We start from the raw sequence: 19,029 nt of genomic DNA, 5'->3' as shown, positions 1-19,029 counted from the left end.
TCTATTGTCAGATTTAATGAAGAACTCAGAATACAATTTAAGCAACTGCTCATTAAGTAGCTCTGAAAATCCATATGCCACTATTAAAGATCCACCAGCACTTGTGCCAAAAAACTCAGAATGCGGATATGTTGAAATGAAGTCACCGGCACGCAGGGACTCCCCATATGCAGAGATCAGCAACTCTGCTTCAACCAACAAGAATGTTTATGAAGTTGGTAAGTACAAACTGCATTGTTAGGCTGTATGTGATGAGGACACAACGCGCAAGATTCTTCCTTTGAATCAAGCTGTGGTGGGTCAGATGAGCCCTACCAACCAGACAAGGTTAAGGAATTTCTGTGGACACAATCAACCGCAACTCGCCACATGTGCTTGTCAGGCCTGGGGGTGGGCCCTTAAGAGAGGAACTCCGAACAGTAGGGGTGGCACTCAGAACAAGCAGAGACAGGGCTCAGTGTTCCCAGACGAGGGGCTCTGTGCCACTGACTGACTGATCGCTTGCAAACACCTGCCCAACCCTTTGAGAAAGAAGATGAAAGGGGGTGGACTTGCTGAAGGGCACAGACAGAGGGCTGTACCCGGTAAACTCAGAACCAGACCACAGGGTTGTAACTGCCCAGAGAATGACTTAAGATGTAACCGAGGTGGCCACTCTCACCCTAAAAAGGTGGCCTGAAGACATTAACTCTTCAACACAGGCTCAACCGAAACAAACAAAAAAAATCACTACAAAAAATATTGATACACTTTCAGGTTCTATACATGAACATGTAGCTGTAAGAACAATACCATTCTTTTCAAACTTGTGAAGCAATTCACAAAGAAGATGGTTTAAAATACCTTAGTTTCAGTTGTGTAGATAAAAGTCACCCACCTAAATATCTCTGCCAAAGAGCCAATATTTTTTCCCTCCTTAAAGCAGCAGTGCGAGACATACGTAGCCTCTCACTGCCATATAACTTAGCCCTGTACCAGGTTGTCCAGTCCTGAATATGCTTAGCCCTGGTGGACAACAGGGGCAGAGCTCTGTGGCTTCTGTGCTCAATGTGCATCCTGTCCCCCAAGCCCCCCTATCAGTAACTCTGCAGATCCTGGTTCCTTTCCCATGGCAAGTCCTGATGAGTTATTACAGTCCTAAGAAAACTGTGACATACTGGTAGTGTATTTAAATAACTTACCTAAGGTCACAGACCAGATCACCTGACTGCAGGTCCAATGCCTTAACCACAATCATCCTTCCTTTCTTAATTCATGCAGAATAGGCAACAAGATCATTAACCCCTTGCTAGCTGGAGTGAAATACTTTAAGATTTTAGATGTTCTGTTTTCTTCCTAATATATAAGTCACCGCTTTTATAAAGTCTGAAGCATTACTGTGAATAAAATAGAAGAAAAATAGCAGAACTCTGTATGGTTAGTTATACATTACTTAATTATTCTAAAATGCATTAGCAACATGGGTTAAAAAAATAGTCCTGATCCTTTAAGGGGATCTGTACTGTACATTTTGGACTTCTCCTAGTAGGTTGAAAGATGTTCACGTTGACAGTTACCTCTGATGGAAGATGCTCTAAAAAAGTTTATTAAAGTAGGATCCTAATTTAAAGAGCATGTAGCTGCTGTATACATTGAAGGACCTAACTTTCCCTTTCTGTACCTATGTGGAGATTTCCTACAATTCCATGAGGGTGTCCATTGTTTTGCTAAGGATTGTCTATTCCATGGCGATTCTCTCTGGGGCATCCCAGAGGAGAGTGGGATCTGTGGGATGAAGAAGAGTGGGACATGACTAATGAGTCTGTGTGAGAGAGAAAACCAAGAAGCTGCATGGTATTACACAACCTGTCTGTCAGGATTAGTATGCAAATTTCCATTAGATGCTTTGCACAATATCCTTTTACTTCTGATGCTTTGCTCAGAAGTCCGAAGTTTGGCCCAATGTTTGTTTAAGCAGGAGCCTGGATTCCTGCAGCTTGCCCAAAGAAAAAAGGGGACATGCAATTCTGCTTGATTGTGTTATCTTGCACACTCATGAATGCACAAACAATTGCGTTTGTTGCATAACTGAGCAGTTTTAATGCCAGGCCAGCACATTTTTAAGCAACATGCTCTTTAATGCAGAATTTAAAGCTGAGTGAACAAGTTTTTTCTTTTAAGCAATGGTAACTATTTAGCAAGACTTGTTCATTTTTATTAAGATATTTTCCTCCCATTTGCTATTACCAGTGCCCAAATATGTGTGTTCTCTTTTATCACAGAGCCTACCATGAGTGTTGTCCAGGGCACATTCAGTAACAGTGGACCTTTCAGCCAGGATCCTTATGATCTTCCAAAAAACAGTCATATTCCATGCCATTATGACTTGCTACCAGTACGAGATAGTCCATCATCCTCTGAGAAAGAGGTCAGCAATGAATGACCTCAAGCTCATTGTACGGCACAGTGGAACTCTTAAGGAGAACAGTGGCTTGGTTATGTACCTTCCTGTACTTTGCCACCATATTTGGCTCCTAATCCATTCTGTAGACAATTGCTGTACGTTAAACAGGAATCTCAAGCTGAGGTTTGTATACACACATACGGCACATGGATAGATGCCAAACTGAAGAGACCCTGATCAGATTTTCCATTACAGTTATTTTTACAAAGACACCAATTCCACACATTTACACTGTAGTATACTTGTTTAAACATATTAGTTTGCAGAACAGTTCTGATAACAGTTCCATTTCTGCTACTTTGAAATTGTATTTCATGTTTGTTTTTCACTTGCTCATGTTTCATAGTAGTGATACCCCTAAGGACTGTACAACCTACCAAATATCCACTTCTTACAGGTAGTCATTCATTTGTTATCTAGAAGAAAAACTGTATGATATTGCCAGATTTCTTTCACATCACATCATATTGTGGTGGATTATATTGCTTTTAGTCAAAATGTGTAAAAAGACTTGATCTGATGGGATGTAACCAAATGCAATGCAGAAGTGATTTGAAAAACTCAACACATTTTTCATGTCGACTACTGGTTATGGAAATACATTGCCTGTGTAGTTTTGAAGGTGATGAAAGCATTGCATGCATTAATATTATTGCAACACCCAAAGATCAATGCATACCCCATACTAGTAGGCTTTGGCACACATCCTTGCCAAATCATTTGGTGCATTACTGCTCCATATACTACAATTCTGACCATCATTTCTGTCATACACGAGTAATAATCCATAACATATCAGTAATTATTGCATAAATATGTAAATGAAATCAGTTTATTTTTGTCAGAATGGACTGAATGAGTGTGTAAGGAATGGACAAAAATGATGAATGCTGTAAATTTGAAGTGCAAGAAAAGATTTAAATTTTATAAACAAGTAGTAATATGGACTGTAATACAGAATAAGAATAGTAGTGTTTTGTTTAATTTTTTTCCCTAGAAATGACTGAACAATCTCTGTGCATACTTGCTAAAAAGGCACCTTTTTTAATAGTTGATGTAGGGAAAATATGCTTAAGCTGGTCTTTTGCATTGCTAATAACTTGACACATATACCCCATTTTTCATTAACTTGTATCTCCATTTCTAACTTTTGTATCTATGTTTCTAGTGCGCTAGCTTATAACTGCAAAATATTTTATTGTACATTCACTGTTTATTGCATTTTTGACAGCTGGCCTTTATTTTGTCTGGTTAATAAATACTGACTTTTTCTCTTTGGGAGGGATGGGGGGCAGTATAAAAGTGAGAATTGATATAATATTAATGTCCACCAGAGATGGGCTAAACGGGTTAGGTAGTAGTATAAACTGATGGATTGAATCAGCAGGAAAAAAATACAATTACAAGGTGTTTTGCTTGAGAGATAATGTTTATAATAAGAAAGCATGATAAGTTGTCCTACGCAGAAAAGAAAAAAGAAGACCCCTTGCTTGGGGGTCAGCTCACTCCTGACCCTGCATGTGGAGGCCAGCCGTCCCTCTGCCTCCCAAGTAGCCAACTTATAGTCAGGGCCCCATGTCTTCTGCAGTTCAGTGGAAGTAGAATTGTGAATGGAACCCACCCCTTGAAACAGAAGTGTGCTCCAGAGTCCAAGTTTTTATTTATTTGTAATTGTTAAAACTGATGCAAAGACATCTCCCTGAATCTTCAAACTGTCTGAAACAACAGCTCTAGGGTGTCTGGACTGCTTGTTTCATCTCATTGGGATGTTAGATTCGAAACCTAAAGATGAGAGATTATATATCAATATTGTTGATGATACCACTGCTGATCATATTAGTGGAGCATCCTGCTGATGGCCCATAATCTCCAACAGCCTTTTTCACCTTCCCAAACTAATGACTCTGCACCCGGTCACAAGTAGGTTTACCTTTAAACACATCCGAACTGTGTGATTAGGATATGAAGGCCAGCGGCTGGTCAAGCATTTTGGTACTCGTATGCTCTTTGCCTCAGTATAGTAGGTTCCCCTATGGCTCTGTATCTGAAAGTTTGATTATGTTAGACAAAGAATTGTTGACATTGTGAGGGTATTGGCTCCTAAGAGAATCATATCCTGTTGCCTTTGGCTATACCGAGCCTCAATGAGAAAAATGTTTCAGGATACAAAACCTGCTTGGGCTGAAGTGAAATACTGTCTGATGTTTGCTGCGATTAAAATGGTGACAGATCAGAGGTATACACACGGAGACCTCACCGTAGCTGGGCTCAGGCCTCTGCAGCATATGTGGATGCATGGGGTGCCCATTTACACCCCATATTTGTTTCATACATAAATATTGGCTGATTTGTGGACAAACTGGAACTTCCTGGGCAATTGCACATCCTTGTAAAAATTGTATGACTAGCTCAGGACATCACAGATATAAAAATAAATACTGATGTTTCCGAAATTAAGCAGCACTTTCCACCCCACTTACGGTAAATGACTGATTGGGTGTGTGTGTGCCATGTAGTGATATCGATGTGTTTGTACTGTGTGATCCAAACTTAAAAATAAAATCTCCTTTCTGAAGCTGTGAATAGAAAATGCAATACACTACAACTGTGAGTTCACAAAGTCATCTCCTCTTACTTCATATATAATTTGAATTTAATGGCCAATAGAACAATTATTCATTGTAACATTAAAAAAAATCCCTGTCCTTCATACTATACAATGGTGAAGAGCAGAGCAAATTATTTTTAACTTGTATAGGAATTCCCAAAGTGGTGCACATCTTCAAATTATGTATTCAAGCGAACACTCATGACAATAAATCCTGCTCAGACACTTCAGGCTATTGTGTATGCTCTAAATATACCCATACATACAGGTCCAAATTCAGTCTTGCTGTATGTGGTGACATTTCTGCTGTGGCCAAGGGAAGTTGCACCTGCTTATATTTGGCCTATATTAGTATACATATGTCACATAGAAGACTTGTGAATATGTGAGTGTGAGTAGGTGTACATGCTCACACACACAGTTGCCTGAACAATATGTTCTATTTAAACAATCTCTGCATGTCATTAACTTGAGTGAATAAAGCACATTGGATAATGTAGAAATGTATCTATAATCTTTGATTTAAAAACCCCAATCAATGTTTACTGATATTAATAAAGGCTAAATACCTGCTTGGTGCAACAAGGGGAAGCAGAAATTTTCCCAGAGCACTTGCTTTAGCAATCATGCCATCCAGAACAGGTTTCCTCATGTGCCTCAGGAAGACATGCTTTGGAATACACTTTGCTGCTCTTAAGCACAACCAGAACTCACATCTCACAGCTGTCAAACAGTGAGCCCTGGCTGCTGATCACAGCATGTTCATTAACTCAGAGGGAGAATTTAGACCCTTCCCAACCTCCATATCAGGCCACCTTAGGGACATGATGTATATGCTGGTGCATTAGCTGGTTAACTTTCCAGATTTCTTCTTGAGAACTATGGGGAGAGATCCTGCCTTGCCACTTGCATAAATGGAAAAAGGCATCTGTGTCTTTATATGTTGAGAACCCCATAAAGAGGAAAGCAATATGAAGCCCTAGGATAAATGTCCATACCAACTTGTATGCCAGTGCAATAAAGTGCAGAATTTAGCCCAAAGTTAATATCTTATTTTAAAATTTGGTATTTGGTATAATCCCTGAAAATTTAAATGATTTAGACAAACTGTCTCTTGGCCATTTAGAAAAACACTGATCCTGAAAAAGACTTCTTTGTATCAGAGACTTTTATTCCCAACATACTGCTGCACTTAAACTTTGCCCTCATCTTCATTTACACAGAGAACTCCCATTAATTTTAATTGGAGCTGCACATACAGATTGAGGGGTGAACAGACTTCATTGTGCTTATCCTTTTTATCACAATCTGCAAAATCAAACTAATGAAATAAAGTTTTAAAAAAGTATAAATATTGGTGAGCACATTTATTAAAAATGTATTTGATTTTCAAAATACTGTGACTAAAACTGGACTGTTGAGTAGGGCTATGTTTCCAAGTAATGACCCTTACACTGAGCCACGTGAATAGGACAATGCATCTTTAAGATCCATACTGAAGAATACAGAGCTAATGTTGACAAAAATGTTTTGTATTAAAGACTGTATGTAGCAGTTTAAATGACTTAAAACGGATGGGTGCTTGTTGAACTATTGTACAGAAAACCTTGCCCTTTTTGGTACAATTAACACTAGTGCCATAGCACTGGGTCTAACTATTATATTTTCAGTGTTTTACCCCAGCTACACTCCACTTTGATATGATTGAATTATAATATATATTTTTAAAGAAAACCTACAAACGGTGTCTAGCTTGTATCTCGATTGTAACAAAAAACCTGTTGCAATGTTGAAATGTTTTCTATTTTCCAAAGATGACTGATGCTCATCATATTACCCTTCACTACCATTTATATCACCGAATATGCTTGTAGGTTAATGTAATAAACTTTCTAATAAAAGACTTGAAATGTTGTGTTTGGTTTTTCCGTCCTGTTTTTCCTCTCTCTAGGGGCACCGTGAAGTACCACAATGGATATACATAGTAGTCTCTGTGTGGAAGGCTTTATGTGTACAGTTCAATAACAGTCATAGGGTGAAATTCAGGCCCTGTTGAAGTCAATGGGAGTTTTGTCACTGAGTTCAGTGGGGCCAGGATTTCAACCACAGACTATTACAAGAAAGCTCAATTATTTCTACTGTATTTGGGTCAGTTCCTTGCCCCACTTAGGCTGCTTTGCACTGCTTCAATAGCACTAAGCGGTGATAAAGTTGGCTTAATTGTCTCCCTGGATATTCCACTTGTGTAGGGAAATCTCCTGGTGGAATAGAGCCAACTCTATACCACCCCTTTTGAGCCTCTAGTGGCATGGCTGGAGACAAGGGCCATAGCTGGAGTCCTGCTGTACTCTGTTGATGCCTTGCTGTCAAAGTGGTGCCTTTGGAGTTGTGGCAGCCAGTCTAATTTTGAGCAGCATTGAGACCATCAAAGAAAGATTTAAATAATGTCAAGGCATTTCTCTTGACCTCCACACATCTGTTTGGCAGAATAACAACATCCTATTATCAACCATGTAAAATACCAATGAGAAGCCTAAAACTATAGGCACGTAGAAAGGAAGAGATCATCCAGCAGCCCCTGCATTCTCATTTCTGTTCCATATCCTGGCATGAAGCCTCTAAGCTGACTCAAGAACACTGGTTGTGGACAAATGTGCTTGGCGATGACTTTTTACTATCTCCACAGTTAGATTGCTCAGGAACATGAGATCTGGCATTGAGTTTTAATTGGAAATTTCTGTTTCACCTCACAAAGTTTCCTCCAGGATTGGTTGGCTTACAGTGTGCTTTAAGGAGGGATATAGTAGCTAGTTAGTCTCACATCCAACCTGGCAATCAGGCCTAGTTGTGTGACTCATTATGAGACTAACACCAGAGGTTACTTTTGAGAGTTCAATTATAGAGTGAAAGAAAATAAGTTTTTTGGTGTTTGCATCTGACTCCCTGGAATTAACTGAGATTCTTAAAGGAGAAACTTGAGTGAACTATCTTAAACAGGTTAAACAAACAATTCCAAATATAGAGCCAAATCCTGAACTTCCTCATGCATAATTTTTTTTAAATTGTAATCCATAGTCTGAAATGCAAAGAACAGAAGAAAAGAAAATGCCTCAAACATAAAAACTTCCCCACAATGTCATGATCCTTGTAATATTTGAGTGACTTACATTGCCTCATTAGCATCTTTAATTTGTGTGATCAGCATTTATGCTGCAGATCAGCCAAAGCATATCTGACCTCAGCAGCATTTCAAGGATAATTTTTTAAACAGATCAACTGCACTTTAACAACGGCCCTATTAAGTACAGCCTCTAGCTCTTTTCTTCCCATCTACAATAATTATCAGAGACTTCAAGGAAAATTCTACTTTCCCTTCGTGTTACAGTTCCTGTATACCTCTAGAGCTAACATGATAATGGTGTGCAGGATCTTGCTCTACATACATGTACTTTTGACATGGAAAAAGTGGAAGATTTTCTTTGAAGACTCTAGTGCAATGAAGCAGCTGATCCTGTTTATAAATTTTCTAGAAGTAATTCTATTTTTGTGGTTACAGAGAGATTGTTTGATTATACTCATCATGACATAATGCATGAGGCTAAAATAGGGAAAGAACAAGTAAAAAAATTACTTAGACAAGTCACCAGGGCCTGATGAAATATATCCTAGAATACCCAAGGAGCTGACTGAGGAGACATCTGAGCCATTAACAATTATCCTCCCGAAGTCATGGAAGATGGGTGAGATGCCAAAGGACTGGAAAAAGGCAAATATAGTGCCAATCTATAAAAAGGGAAATAAGGATAACCTGGGGAATTACAGACCAGTCAGCTTAACTTCTGTACCAGGAAAGATAATGGAGCAAATAATTAAGCAATCAATTTGCAGACACCTAGAAGATAATGAGGTGATAAGTAACAGACAGCATGGATTTCTCAAGAACAAATCAGGTCAAACCAACCTAATAGCTTTCTTTGACAGGGTAACAAGCATTGTGGATAAGGGTGAAGCCATAGATGTGGTATAGCTTAATTTTTGTAAGGCTTTTGATACTGTCTTGCATGACCTCATAAACAAAGTAGGGCAATACAACCTAGCTGGAGCTACTATAAGGTGGGTGCAAAACTGGTTGGATAATTACTCTCATTCCCAGAAAGTAATTATCAGTGGTTCACAGTCAAGATGGAAGGGCATATCGAATGGGGTCCTTCAGGGATCAGTTCTGGGTCTGGTTCTGTTCAATATCTTCATCAATTATTTAGATAATGGCATTTATATTTATTAAGTTTGCGGATGATACCAAGCTGGGAAGGGTTGCAAGTGCTTTGGAGGATACGATTAAAATTCAAAATGACCTGGACAAATTGGAGAAATGGTCTGAAGTAAATAGGATGAAATTCAATAAAGGACAAATACAAAGTACTCCACTTAGGAAGGAACAATCAATTGCACACATACAAAACAGGAAACTGACTGCCAAAAAGGAGTTCTACAGAAAGGGATCTGGGGATCATAGTGGATCATAAGCTAAATATGAGTCAACAGTGTAACACTGTTGCAAAAAAAATCAAACATAATTCTGGGATGTATTAGCAGGAGTATTGTAAGCAAGACACAAGAAGTAATTCTTCCGCTCTACTCCACACCGATTGGGCCTCAGCTGGAGTATTGTGTCCAGTTTCAGGAAAGATGTGGACAAATTGGAGAAAGTCCAGAGAAGAGCAACAAAAATGATTAAAGGTCTAGAAAACATGACCAATGCGGGAAGATTGGAAAAAAAAATGGATTTGTTTAGTTTGGAGAAGAGAAGATAGAGAGGGAAAATGATAGTTTTCAAGTACATAAAATGTTGTTACAAGGAGAAGGGAGAAAAATTGTTTTGCTTAACCTCTGACAAAAGGACAAGAAGCAATGGGCTTGAATTGCAGCAAGGATGATTTAGGTTTGCCATTAGGAAAAACTTCCTGTCAGGGTAGTTAAGCACTGGGATAAATTGCCTAGGGATGCTGCAGAATCATTGGAAATTTTTAAGAGCAGGTTGGACAAACACCTGTCAGGGATGGTTTAGATAGTACTTAGTCCTGCCTTGAGTGCAGGGAAATGGACTAGAAGATTGCTCGAGGGTCCTTCCAGTCATACAATTCTATGATTCTATGTGAAGATCAAGAATGGTCCATCTCTCAGAGGCACTGACACAAGTATCAAAAACCATCAGCCTTAATGGATGGCACTGATGAAGCTTTACCACCTTTTTTTGAATAATACTAACAATTCATCTGCACTACATACAGGTGAAGACTGCCTCTTTCATAGGATTATTTAAAATGGAAGCAACATTTAGCTCAGTCATCGGTCTTTGCACAGTGCCTGGATTGTGGCAAGATTTATGTAATTATTCCTTTCCATTTTTTCAAGTGTAAGACAACAGTTGAGCTTAGAATCCCATGAATGTTGGCTCTCCAGGGCTAACCAGGTTTTTATCACAGAAGGAAATTGCTATTCCTTTAAATACACATAGGGAGCAGAATTAGTGCATAAAAAGTTACCAGTTTTACTTAGTCACTGCTTTGATTGTAACCATGTTAAGAAAGTCAAAGTATGTGCACAAATAATATCTGTAGCTGCTTTGTAAATATGCATGTTTACAGACTAGAAGAACAAATGTCTGAACTCATTGACACAGGATATTATTTAGATTAACAAGTTAGTAATTTTTAAAATGGGTTAGACATTTATAATCATAAAAATACCACTTGTGTAGTTATATTAATATAAAGCCATATATAATATAAAGCCATGCTTCAGTGTGCAAGGACTGGAAAAAGGCAGTCAGGAAGAAATTCTCTCCAGGTCATAAAGGTCATAAAGGAGAGTGCATTAAGGATGTATTACATCTTCTTAAGTACTCATTGTTGGCCACTCTCACAGACCAGATGCCAGGGTAAATGGATGATGTTGTGTCCTTGTATAATTATTCTTGTATTACTCCAAAAAGTCTGTGTCAAAAAAAAAAGTTCTGTGCACAATATTTAAATAAAATTTGCAGAATTTTAGTCAATAAATAAATGTGGCAGCTCCAGCATGGCAGTGGTGAGCACCCTGCAGGCCTCCCCCCCAGACATGGACTTGGCTGTGAGGCTGCACCCAACCCTAACACAGCACCAGGGGCATAGGTTCTGGAACTAGGGGTGCTGCCGCACCCCCTGGCTTGAAGTGATTTCCATCATACACATGGTTTAGAGTTTGGTTCAGTGGCTCTCAGCAAGCCCACTATACAAGTTGTTCCAGCACCCCGGTGCCAGGTCCACTAAGGTAGCAAAGAAGAGGGACAGAGTTTCTCATTCACACCCAGCCCTGGCCCCCCAATCCAGGTGTAGGCTAGCAGGCTCATCCCGGCAGGATTCAAGAGTGGAGAGCCTTAGTGTGGGGGGGATCCAGGTGTGGGGTGAGAGGGTTCTATGTGGGGCAATCTGGGTTCAGGCAGCTCAGTAGGGGTTCTGCGTGCGTGGGACATCTAGATGCACAGGTCTCGTTGAGGAGTTCTAAGTGCAGGGAGAATGGGACTCTGCGGGGCGGGGGTTAGGTGAAGGTGGTTGGGGCTCAGCATGGGGAGATCTGGATGTGTGACGCTTGTTGGATCCGGGCGCTGGGGAAGTGGGATGGAGGTCTGGTGAGATGGAGGTCTCGGTGCAGCTGGTTGGGGCTCAATGAGGTGGGGGTCTAGGTAAGGGGGGGACCTGGGAGAAATTCAATGTGACCTGGGAGAAATTCATTCCTGACTCCAAATATGGTGATCAGTTAGACGCTGAGCATGTTGGCAAGATCCACCAGCCAGACACTTGGGAAAGAACTTACTGTAGTAACGCAGAGCCTTCCCCATCTAGTGTCCCATCTCTGGCCATTGGGGATATTTGCTACTAGCAGTCATAGATCAGCTACATGCCATTGTAGGCAGTCTCATAATACCACCTCATAGACATTAAGGTTAGAAGTGACCATTGTGATAATCTATTCTGACCTCCTGCATATTGAAGTCCACAGGACCTCACTCACTCACTCCTGGAATAGATCCTTAACCTTTGGCTGAGTTACTGAAGTCCTCAAACCACGGTTTAAAAACTTCATGATACAGAGAATCCACCATTTACACTAGATTAAACCTGCAAGTGACCCATGCCCCATGCTGAAGAGGAAGGTGAAAAACTTACAGGGTTTCTGCCAGTCTGACCTGGGGGAGAATTCCTTCCTAACCCCAAATAGGGTGATCAATTAGTCCTTGAATATGTGGACAAGACCTACCAGGAAGATACCTGGAAAATAATTTTCTGTAGTAACTCAGAGCCCCCCCATCTAGTGGGCTGTCCCTGGTCATTGGGGATTTTTGCTACTGGCAGTCGCCAATGAGCCACATGCCATTGTAGGCAGTCCATCATACCAACCCCTCCATAAACTTATCAAGCGCAGTCTTGAAACCAGTTAGGGTCTTTTTGCCCCACTGCTCCCCTTAAGGCTGTTCCAGAACTTCACTCTTCTGATGGGTAGAAACCTTTGCCTAATTTTGAGCCTAAAATTGTTGATGGCCAGTTTATATCCACTTGTTCTTGTGTCCACACTGGCGCTTAACTTAAATAACACCTCTCCCTCCCTTGTATTCATCCCTCTGATGTATTTATAGAGAGCATTCATATCTCCTCTCAGTCTTCTTTTGGTTAGGCTAAATAATGCAAGCTCTTTTGTCTCCTCTTATAAGGTAGGTTTTACTTTCCTCAGATCATCCTAAGAGCCCTTCTCTGCACCTGTTCTAGTTTGAATAGCATCTTTCTTAAACATGGGAGACCAGAATTGCACATAGGTCTCACCAATGCCCCATATAATGGTAATAACACTTCCCTCTCTCTACTGGAAATACCTTGCCTGATGCATCCCGGGATTGTATTAGCCTTTTTCACAGCTGCATCACATTGGTGGCCCATGGTCATCCTGTGATCCACCAGTACACCCAAGTTTCTCTCCTGCTTTGATAAGTCCCCAGTTTATAACAGAAATTCTTGTTGTTAGTCACTAAGTGCATGACCTTGCACTTTGCACTGTTAAATTTCATCCCATTTCTATTACTCCAGTTTTCAGGGTCTTGTACGATAAGAATGCAGACCTTTCCTAAATAGGGCCAACTTGCACAGTTATCTATTTGGAAAATTTTCTTGTCTATTTTTATGAATCAACATCTTGTTAGTAGCTTCCCTGTTTCTTTTAGCTCCACCCCTTTGGCTGTCCACAATGTCCTGTAAATGGGTGGGGAAATTGCTATCTTGGGGTCAGATTCTCTCCTGTGCTCATCAGAGGTAAATGGAAGGTGACCATCAGGGAATTGGTTATGACTCGATTCTGTGGGCCCCAGCCAAATTTGTTGACTATGGACCCAAAGGTCAAGGGGTCATCTACCAGTTGAGAACTAGCAGAGCACAGCTATGCTCCATCAGTGACATGCTGCCTCCTTCCCCAATACACCCCCTAAAGGCAGAGATTAGGATGGTGTAGCAGTGGTGCAAAGGGAGGAGAGGATTGGTTTGTGTGTGACTGGCCCATAAAGCTACATCTGGAGTAACTGATTAAAAGGATTGGAAACCAGAAGCAGAATAAATTCTGGAGTGCAAGGTATTACCGGCTGTGATTGCCTAAAATAGTCATTTCTTTTTTTCTTCAAAGTCACTTTAATACAGAGCTCTCTAAAGCTTTATTTCACTTTCCAGAGGCCTCCTCTGATTTTTTCCCCCATTTGTCTCTGATGTTGATGATTTTTGACTCTGTTGTTTTAAGTGGGAGTTGAGAGCTATAGCTCCTCAGGTGATGAGACTTAACAATATCACACTCCACATGCTTGGGGGAAAAGAGTTTAGAAGATTGTGAACCTTTGTACTTTGCTCTGTAAGAGTACATTTAAACTTTTCTTTCCCCCAAGTGATCATTCCAGTAAACTTTTATAAAACTGCAAAGACAGGACTACTTACAGCTGCAAAGTAACAGCTCCATTTTAAAACAAAGTCTACTTATCCCCACAGCAGTGTGCAAATTTTCGCTACTAGGAGTCTTTCACATGCTCAGTGTGCAAGTAGTCCTCTAGACCCAAATGCTTAAAGGGGTCAGTCACCCTGTGGCAACAAGTATCAGGCAATCTTCACTATAGGCATTGCTACCTGCACGACCTATAATTCAGAATACATTTTCTGGCTTAACTAGCAGACTAAAAAAAATTTTTTTAAAATGCTTGATACCCAGAACAGCCAAAAATGTATATAGCTTTTTTTGTAGTCCTGACTAATGAAAAAATAACACCATAAGGTAACTTTGTGTATGAAACTAATCACTGCAAGATATGTCTGTGAGATGCAAACAACAGCTTTCGAAGTGAGAGAAATGTAGTTGTTTGTCAGGTTCAATCAGCTGCATGCTCCCACTTGTTGCCAATCTTCTAATTGCAAAAAAAACCCAACCCACCCCTGCTCTGTCCCCTACCCCATCCTCCCTCCCTTCATCACTCACTTTCACCGGGCTGGGGCAGAGGTTTGGGGGACCATGAGAACTTCAGCTGGGGTTACGGGCTCTGGGATGGTGCCAGAAATGAGTTCAGGGTACAGGAGGGAGCTCTGGGATGGGGCATGGGATTGGGGTACAGGAGAGACAGGGTGCAAGCTCTGAGATGGGGATGAGGAGTTTGGAGTGTGGGAGGGGGCTCAGGCTGGGGCAGGGGGTTGGAGTGCAGGCAAGGGTGATGGGTGCAGGCTCTAGGAAGGAGCTTGAGTGCAAGAAGGGGCTCAGGGGATTAGGGAGTGTGGTGCCAGCTGTGGGAGGGAGTTCAGGTGTGGGAGTGGGTTCTGATCTGGAGCATGGGCTTGGAATGCACGAGAGGGTGAGGGGTGCAGGCTCTGGGAATGAGTTAGGGTGCAGGAAGGGGCTTGGGGCACAGCTGGGCAGCACTTATCTCAGGCAGCTGCCAGAAGCAACTTGAACATCTCTGCAGCTCCTAGGTACAGGGTCTTTGACCGCCGCCCGCAGGCACGGCCCCTGCAGCTCCCATTGGCTGTGGCTCCTGGCCAATGGGAGCTGTGGGGCCCACACCGCTGCTCAGGGTTGCTGCCCTTGCACCCAGGAGACGTGTTGACTGCGGCACGGAGGCTGGGCAGGCAGGGACGCTTCCTTAACCCCCGTGACTGGACTTTTAGTGGCCCGGTTAGCAGTGCTGACCAGAGCCATCAAGAGTCCCTTTTCGACCAGGTGTTCTGCTTGAAAACCGGATGCCTGGAAAAGCTAGTTGCCCAGCAGCCTTAGTACAAACTGGCACCAGGTCTGTCTGCAGTGCACAGCCTCCTCTTCCCTACCGTCATCCTGTTACACCGCTTGTACCACGCTTTGCACCGCGTTCATGAGCAGCCTTTGTTGTGGTGCTTGTTGGAGGCGGGGAGCGTACACAGGTCTGTGCCCTGCTTTGCGAATACGCCCCCACAGGGGCAGCTGGGGCATGACACGGCTCCACTACGCAGGGCTCTGAGCAGGCGGAGGGGAAGAGACCCTGACATGCCCGCCGCGGGGCGGGGGTACCGACCAGCAGCGCGCAGCACACCAAGAACCTGGTAGGACGTGGCCGGGCCCTTCCACCCCCGCCCCAGGTCACGCGCCGCAGGCGGCTCCACCCGCCGCAGGCCAACGTGGCAGCAGGAGGTGGCGTCTCGCTCCCAGGCGCGGCCATTTCGGATGCGGGGAGCGAGCGGCGGCCCGGAGCAGACAGTGCCAGGGACGTGGCGCCCGAGGCCTGGCCAAGGAGGACCCCGCAGCGAGGTGAGGACGGGTGGGAGATGCCCCCGCCAGGCCGGACAGCTCGCGCGGGAGCGGCCCGGCCCCGAGGAGTGTGAGCAGAGCCGCCGGCTGGAGAGAGAGACGTGGCAGCCCAGACCGGCGGCGAACGGCATTGCGCATGTGCGGTGCCGCCCCAAGTCTCATGGGAGCTGTATGGCCTGCACTGAGTCTGCGCCCCATTCCTCGCGCGGGGCTGGGGGCGGTGCTTCTCCTCCGGCGGCCGCGTCAGAGCCGGCTGCGGGGTCACGCAGCGCCGCGGCCCGTTGCTACCGTTACGGGGGGCTTGTTCTATGGGTCCTTCCCGCCGCAGGGCGGAGCTGCGCTAGCGAGTCTGGCCGCGGGGTCGCGGCCTGGGCTCGGGGGCCGCTTCTGCGAAATGAACCGAAGTGAGACACTCGGTGCTGCCGTTTGAATAGCGTGTGCGAGGCTCGTCCCGCCTGGGGAGCTGTGGTGGCCGGCTCAGGAAGGTCTCCCTAGGTGGGTTTGCACTCGGCTCGCCTTGGCAGGCGTTGTTTCTTTCCTGCACGTGGGGGGTAGGAATAACTTTGAAACACAAAGCAGTGCGAGCTTGGCGTCTGAAGGGGCTTTTCTGGCAGGGCGTGGAATTCACTGCAAACTTTACAGATGGACGTTTGCAGCCTTGTTTTTACTGTGTAACTGGTGTAACGTACTGTCACAGAGTAACCTAGTATCCTAAGTCCCAAAGTTGGGTAGCTTTTTTTAAATTGGAGGGATTTTTATGAAGATTAGCACAAATGATTAATGAACTACGGGGCCATAGTGTCTCTAATCTAGATTGTAAACTCATTGGGACAGAGGCCAGCTCTTCGGTCTGATATTTCCTGCCTGTGTCTCTAGTATCTGAAGTCTTGTTGCTACAGTGATGATGATTAGGTTAAATACTCATAGTTTAGGAAGCAAATGTTTAGAAAACAGCTGGGCCTTGGGGTAGTCTGATCAATACCATCCATGCTAGAAAAGTGAGAAAGGGCTGGTATAGAAAAACTCAAGAAGTTCTGATTTTGGCTTAGCTCTTTAGCTTTGAGCATGTCAGTGAGCATCCGTTCTTGCTGTTGACTCCATGTACATGGTCTTTCCTGTGCCCACGTGGCACTTCATTTACATCAGCAAGGCTCTGTTACCTGAGGAGCCTGCCCATCTGCATTTAAAAATGTGTAGGATCCTCTTCTGTCAAATGGAACTAATATCATTTGCTTAGCTTCTTCAGGAGGCTTGTCAAGATTAATTACTCAATTATAATCCCTGAGTTTTTGTTGAAGAAGCCACCCCATTGATTGGCAGGTTGGGATTGCAGCATGTTCTGATAGTTGCTGTGTCTCTTGTTTTCTTTTTTGTGTTGCCCAAGAATGAGCTAAGTGCCACAGCGGCACAAAAGAGAAACATAGGGTGGCAGAGCTTAAGTCTTTACCCCAGTATCTGTGAGCTGTTTCTGTTCTGTGGCCTTTAATGAGGTTGGCTGTCTGAAGTAAATAGGATGGATTTTATTGAGTCAGTTCCCCACTTTATAAGCAGATGAAACAATATGTTTACGGTATGTATAGGGTGGTATGAATCTGATGTCCTTCAGCTTTCCCTAGCGATGCTGATCCTTTCCTCTCCCCATACACTCCCACCCCCAAACTAACCTGGTGCCCATCTTGCCTGGGAAATAATGGTTTAATATCTGTAAAAGACATAGGCTATGTCTGCACTACCACTTATGAATAAAGCCAACCCTGAGGGACAAAAGTTATACTGACCTAAGCACTGGAGTGGACAGCACTATGCTGACGGGAGAGCTTCTCCCGTTGATATAGTGCAACTGCTGTAAGCTCTCTATTGTACCCAAAGCCTTAGAAGGTGAAAGGAGCTACAGTTTGTAAATGAATACTGTTTATATCTGTGCCTATATATCCCTTAATTAGGATGTGTGTATTTCAGGATGGCTGCTCATTTAGGGAAGCCTCCTAGCAGTTAATTGGCCATGCATGAGGACAACTGCTGCTTAATCAGGAGAATATTAACAAAAATTCTACTTAATGAGCCTAACCAGTGCTTTAGATGTTAACCCAATATTACCTTTTCACACTTAGTTATAGAAACATTGCCTTACATATTTAAAAATGTATTAAATAACATTTGAGTCTGGTATTTTAATTGATTACTGAACTTACTCACTTCTCAGGTTAAGCCTGAGCCTCTCAAGATAATTCTACTGTGCTTTGTCTGTTAACAAGCAGATTTCCACAGTTGAGTAGACATCCATGTTAAGGGTTAACTGTTAAACAGCACCACTGCAAACTGTGATTCAGTTCTAGAAATTGACTTTATCCTTGTCAATTTTGGGTTGTCTTCATTTGTAAGTAGTTCATTCTTAACTGTCAGTTTCCATATTTTTGGGACATAATTTAAAATCATTTTCACATTAAGATTATAGTCAGAAAACTGGTTTGATGTTTTTTCAGTTACTTCACGTAAGCTTTTGATTTTTAAAAGTAAACTTTTTCTGATTGCCAACTCAGGAAGCTCAGTCTTTGATCTCTAAAATGAAACTGTTCTTCTTCTAACATACTCACCAGTTTAAAAAAAAAAGTTGTGCAGTCAGAATTTATGATCTGATTTTTCTCAAAAGCCAAATACCCCTACACCTGCTGAAGCAAATAAAGGTTGTGAGTGCTTTACACCTTGGAAAATCAAGCTGTTAACTGACAATTTGGGGGAAAAGACTAACAACGGACTCGAATTCAGCTCCCTCTTCCTTGGCTATATTGGCTCTGCACTCAGAATAAAGTAAATAGTTACACCTCAAAGAGGCACAGACCTTGTCTGTACTAAGTATGCTTCTTGTTAAAAGCTCCCATGATTGCTCCAGTACTCATGCAGCTCTAACATTGCTGCACACAGTGGTAGCATTAGCACAGACCAGTTTTTCTCACCCCCCACCCCCTTCTCTTTTAGTAACTTAACCCTGCTGAATTTTATACTAAACCCTCCTGAAAACTTGATCTGTATTAATGAAACTTTTTTAGTGGCAAATTTACAAAAAAAATCTTTGTGTAAACAAAGCCACAGGGCAAGGAGCTGTTAGGAATGTGCTACTTTTATGATACTAATTTAGTTTAATAAA

General features: G+C 42.6%; 2 protein-coding genes across 5 annotated transcripts in view; both read left to right on the top strand.

Moving 5' to 3' along the window:
* MEGF10 (multiple EGF like domains 10) overlaps nt 1-6,954 on the top strand; it is a 158,257-nt gene extending 151,303 nt beyond the window's left edge. The window contains exons 24-25 of the mRNA XM_030566126.1: nt 12-218; nt 2,262-6,954. Of these exons, the coding sequence (XP_030421986.1) occupies nt 12-218; nt 2,262-2,422 (368 nt within the window). The 3' untranslated portion in view covers nt 2,423-6,954. The remainder of the gene's footprint in view (nt 1-11; nt 219-2,261) is intronic.
* Nucleotides 6,955-15,744: 8,790 nt separating this feature from the next.
* PRRC1 (proline rich coiled-coil 1) overlaps nt 15,745-19,029 on the top strand; it is a 37,782-nt gene continuing 34,497 nt past the window's right edge. For 2 of the 4 annotated variants that reach the window (XM_030566129.1, XM_030566127.1), the window contains exon 1: nt 15,745-15,884. The gene's annotated coding sequence lies outside the window, so the exon portion shown is untranslated. Of the gene's footprint in view, nt 15,885-16,118; nt 16,380-19,029 lie in introns of those variants that run through there. The other 2 variants (XM_030566130.1, XM_030566128.1) reach the window with 1 other exon arrangement.

This window comes from Gopherus evgoodei, chromosome 6 (genome assembly GCF_007399415.2).
Source record: "Gopherus evgoodei ecotype Sinaloan lineage chromosome 6, rGopEvg1_v1.p, whole genome shotgun sequence".
NCBI lineage: Eukaryota > Metazoa > Chordata > Testudines > Testudinidae > Gopherus > Gopherus evgoodei.
The sequence above is the reverse complement of the archived record's forward strand: the minus strand, read 5'-3'. Positions and strand labels throughout refer to the sequence as shown.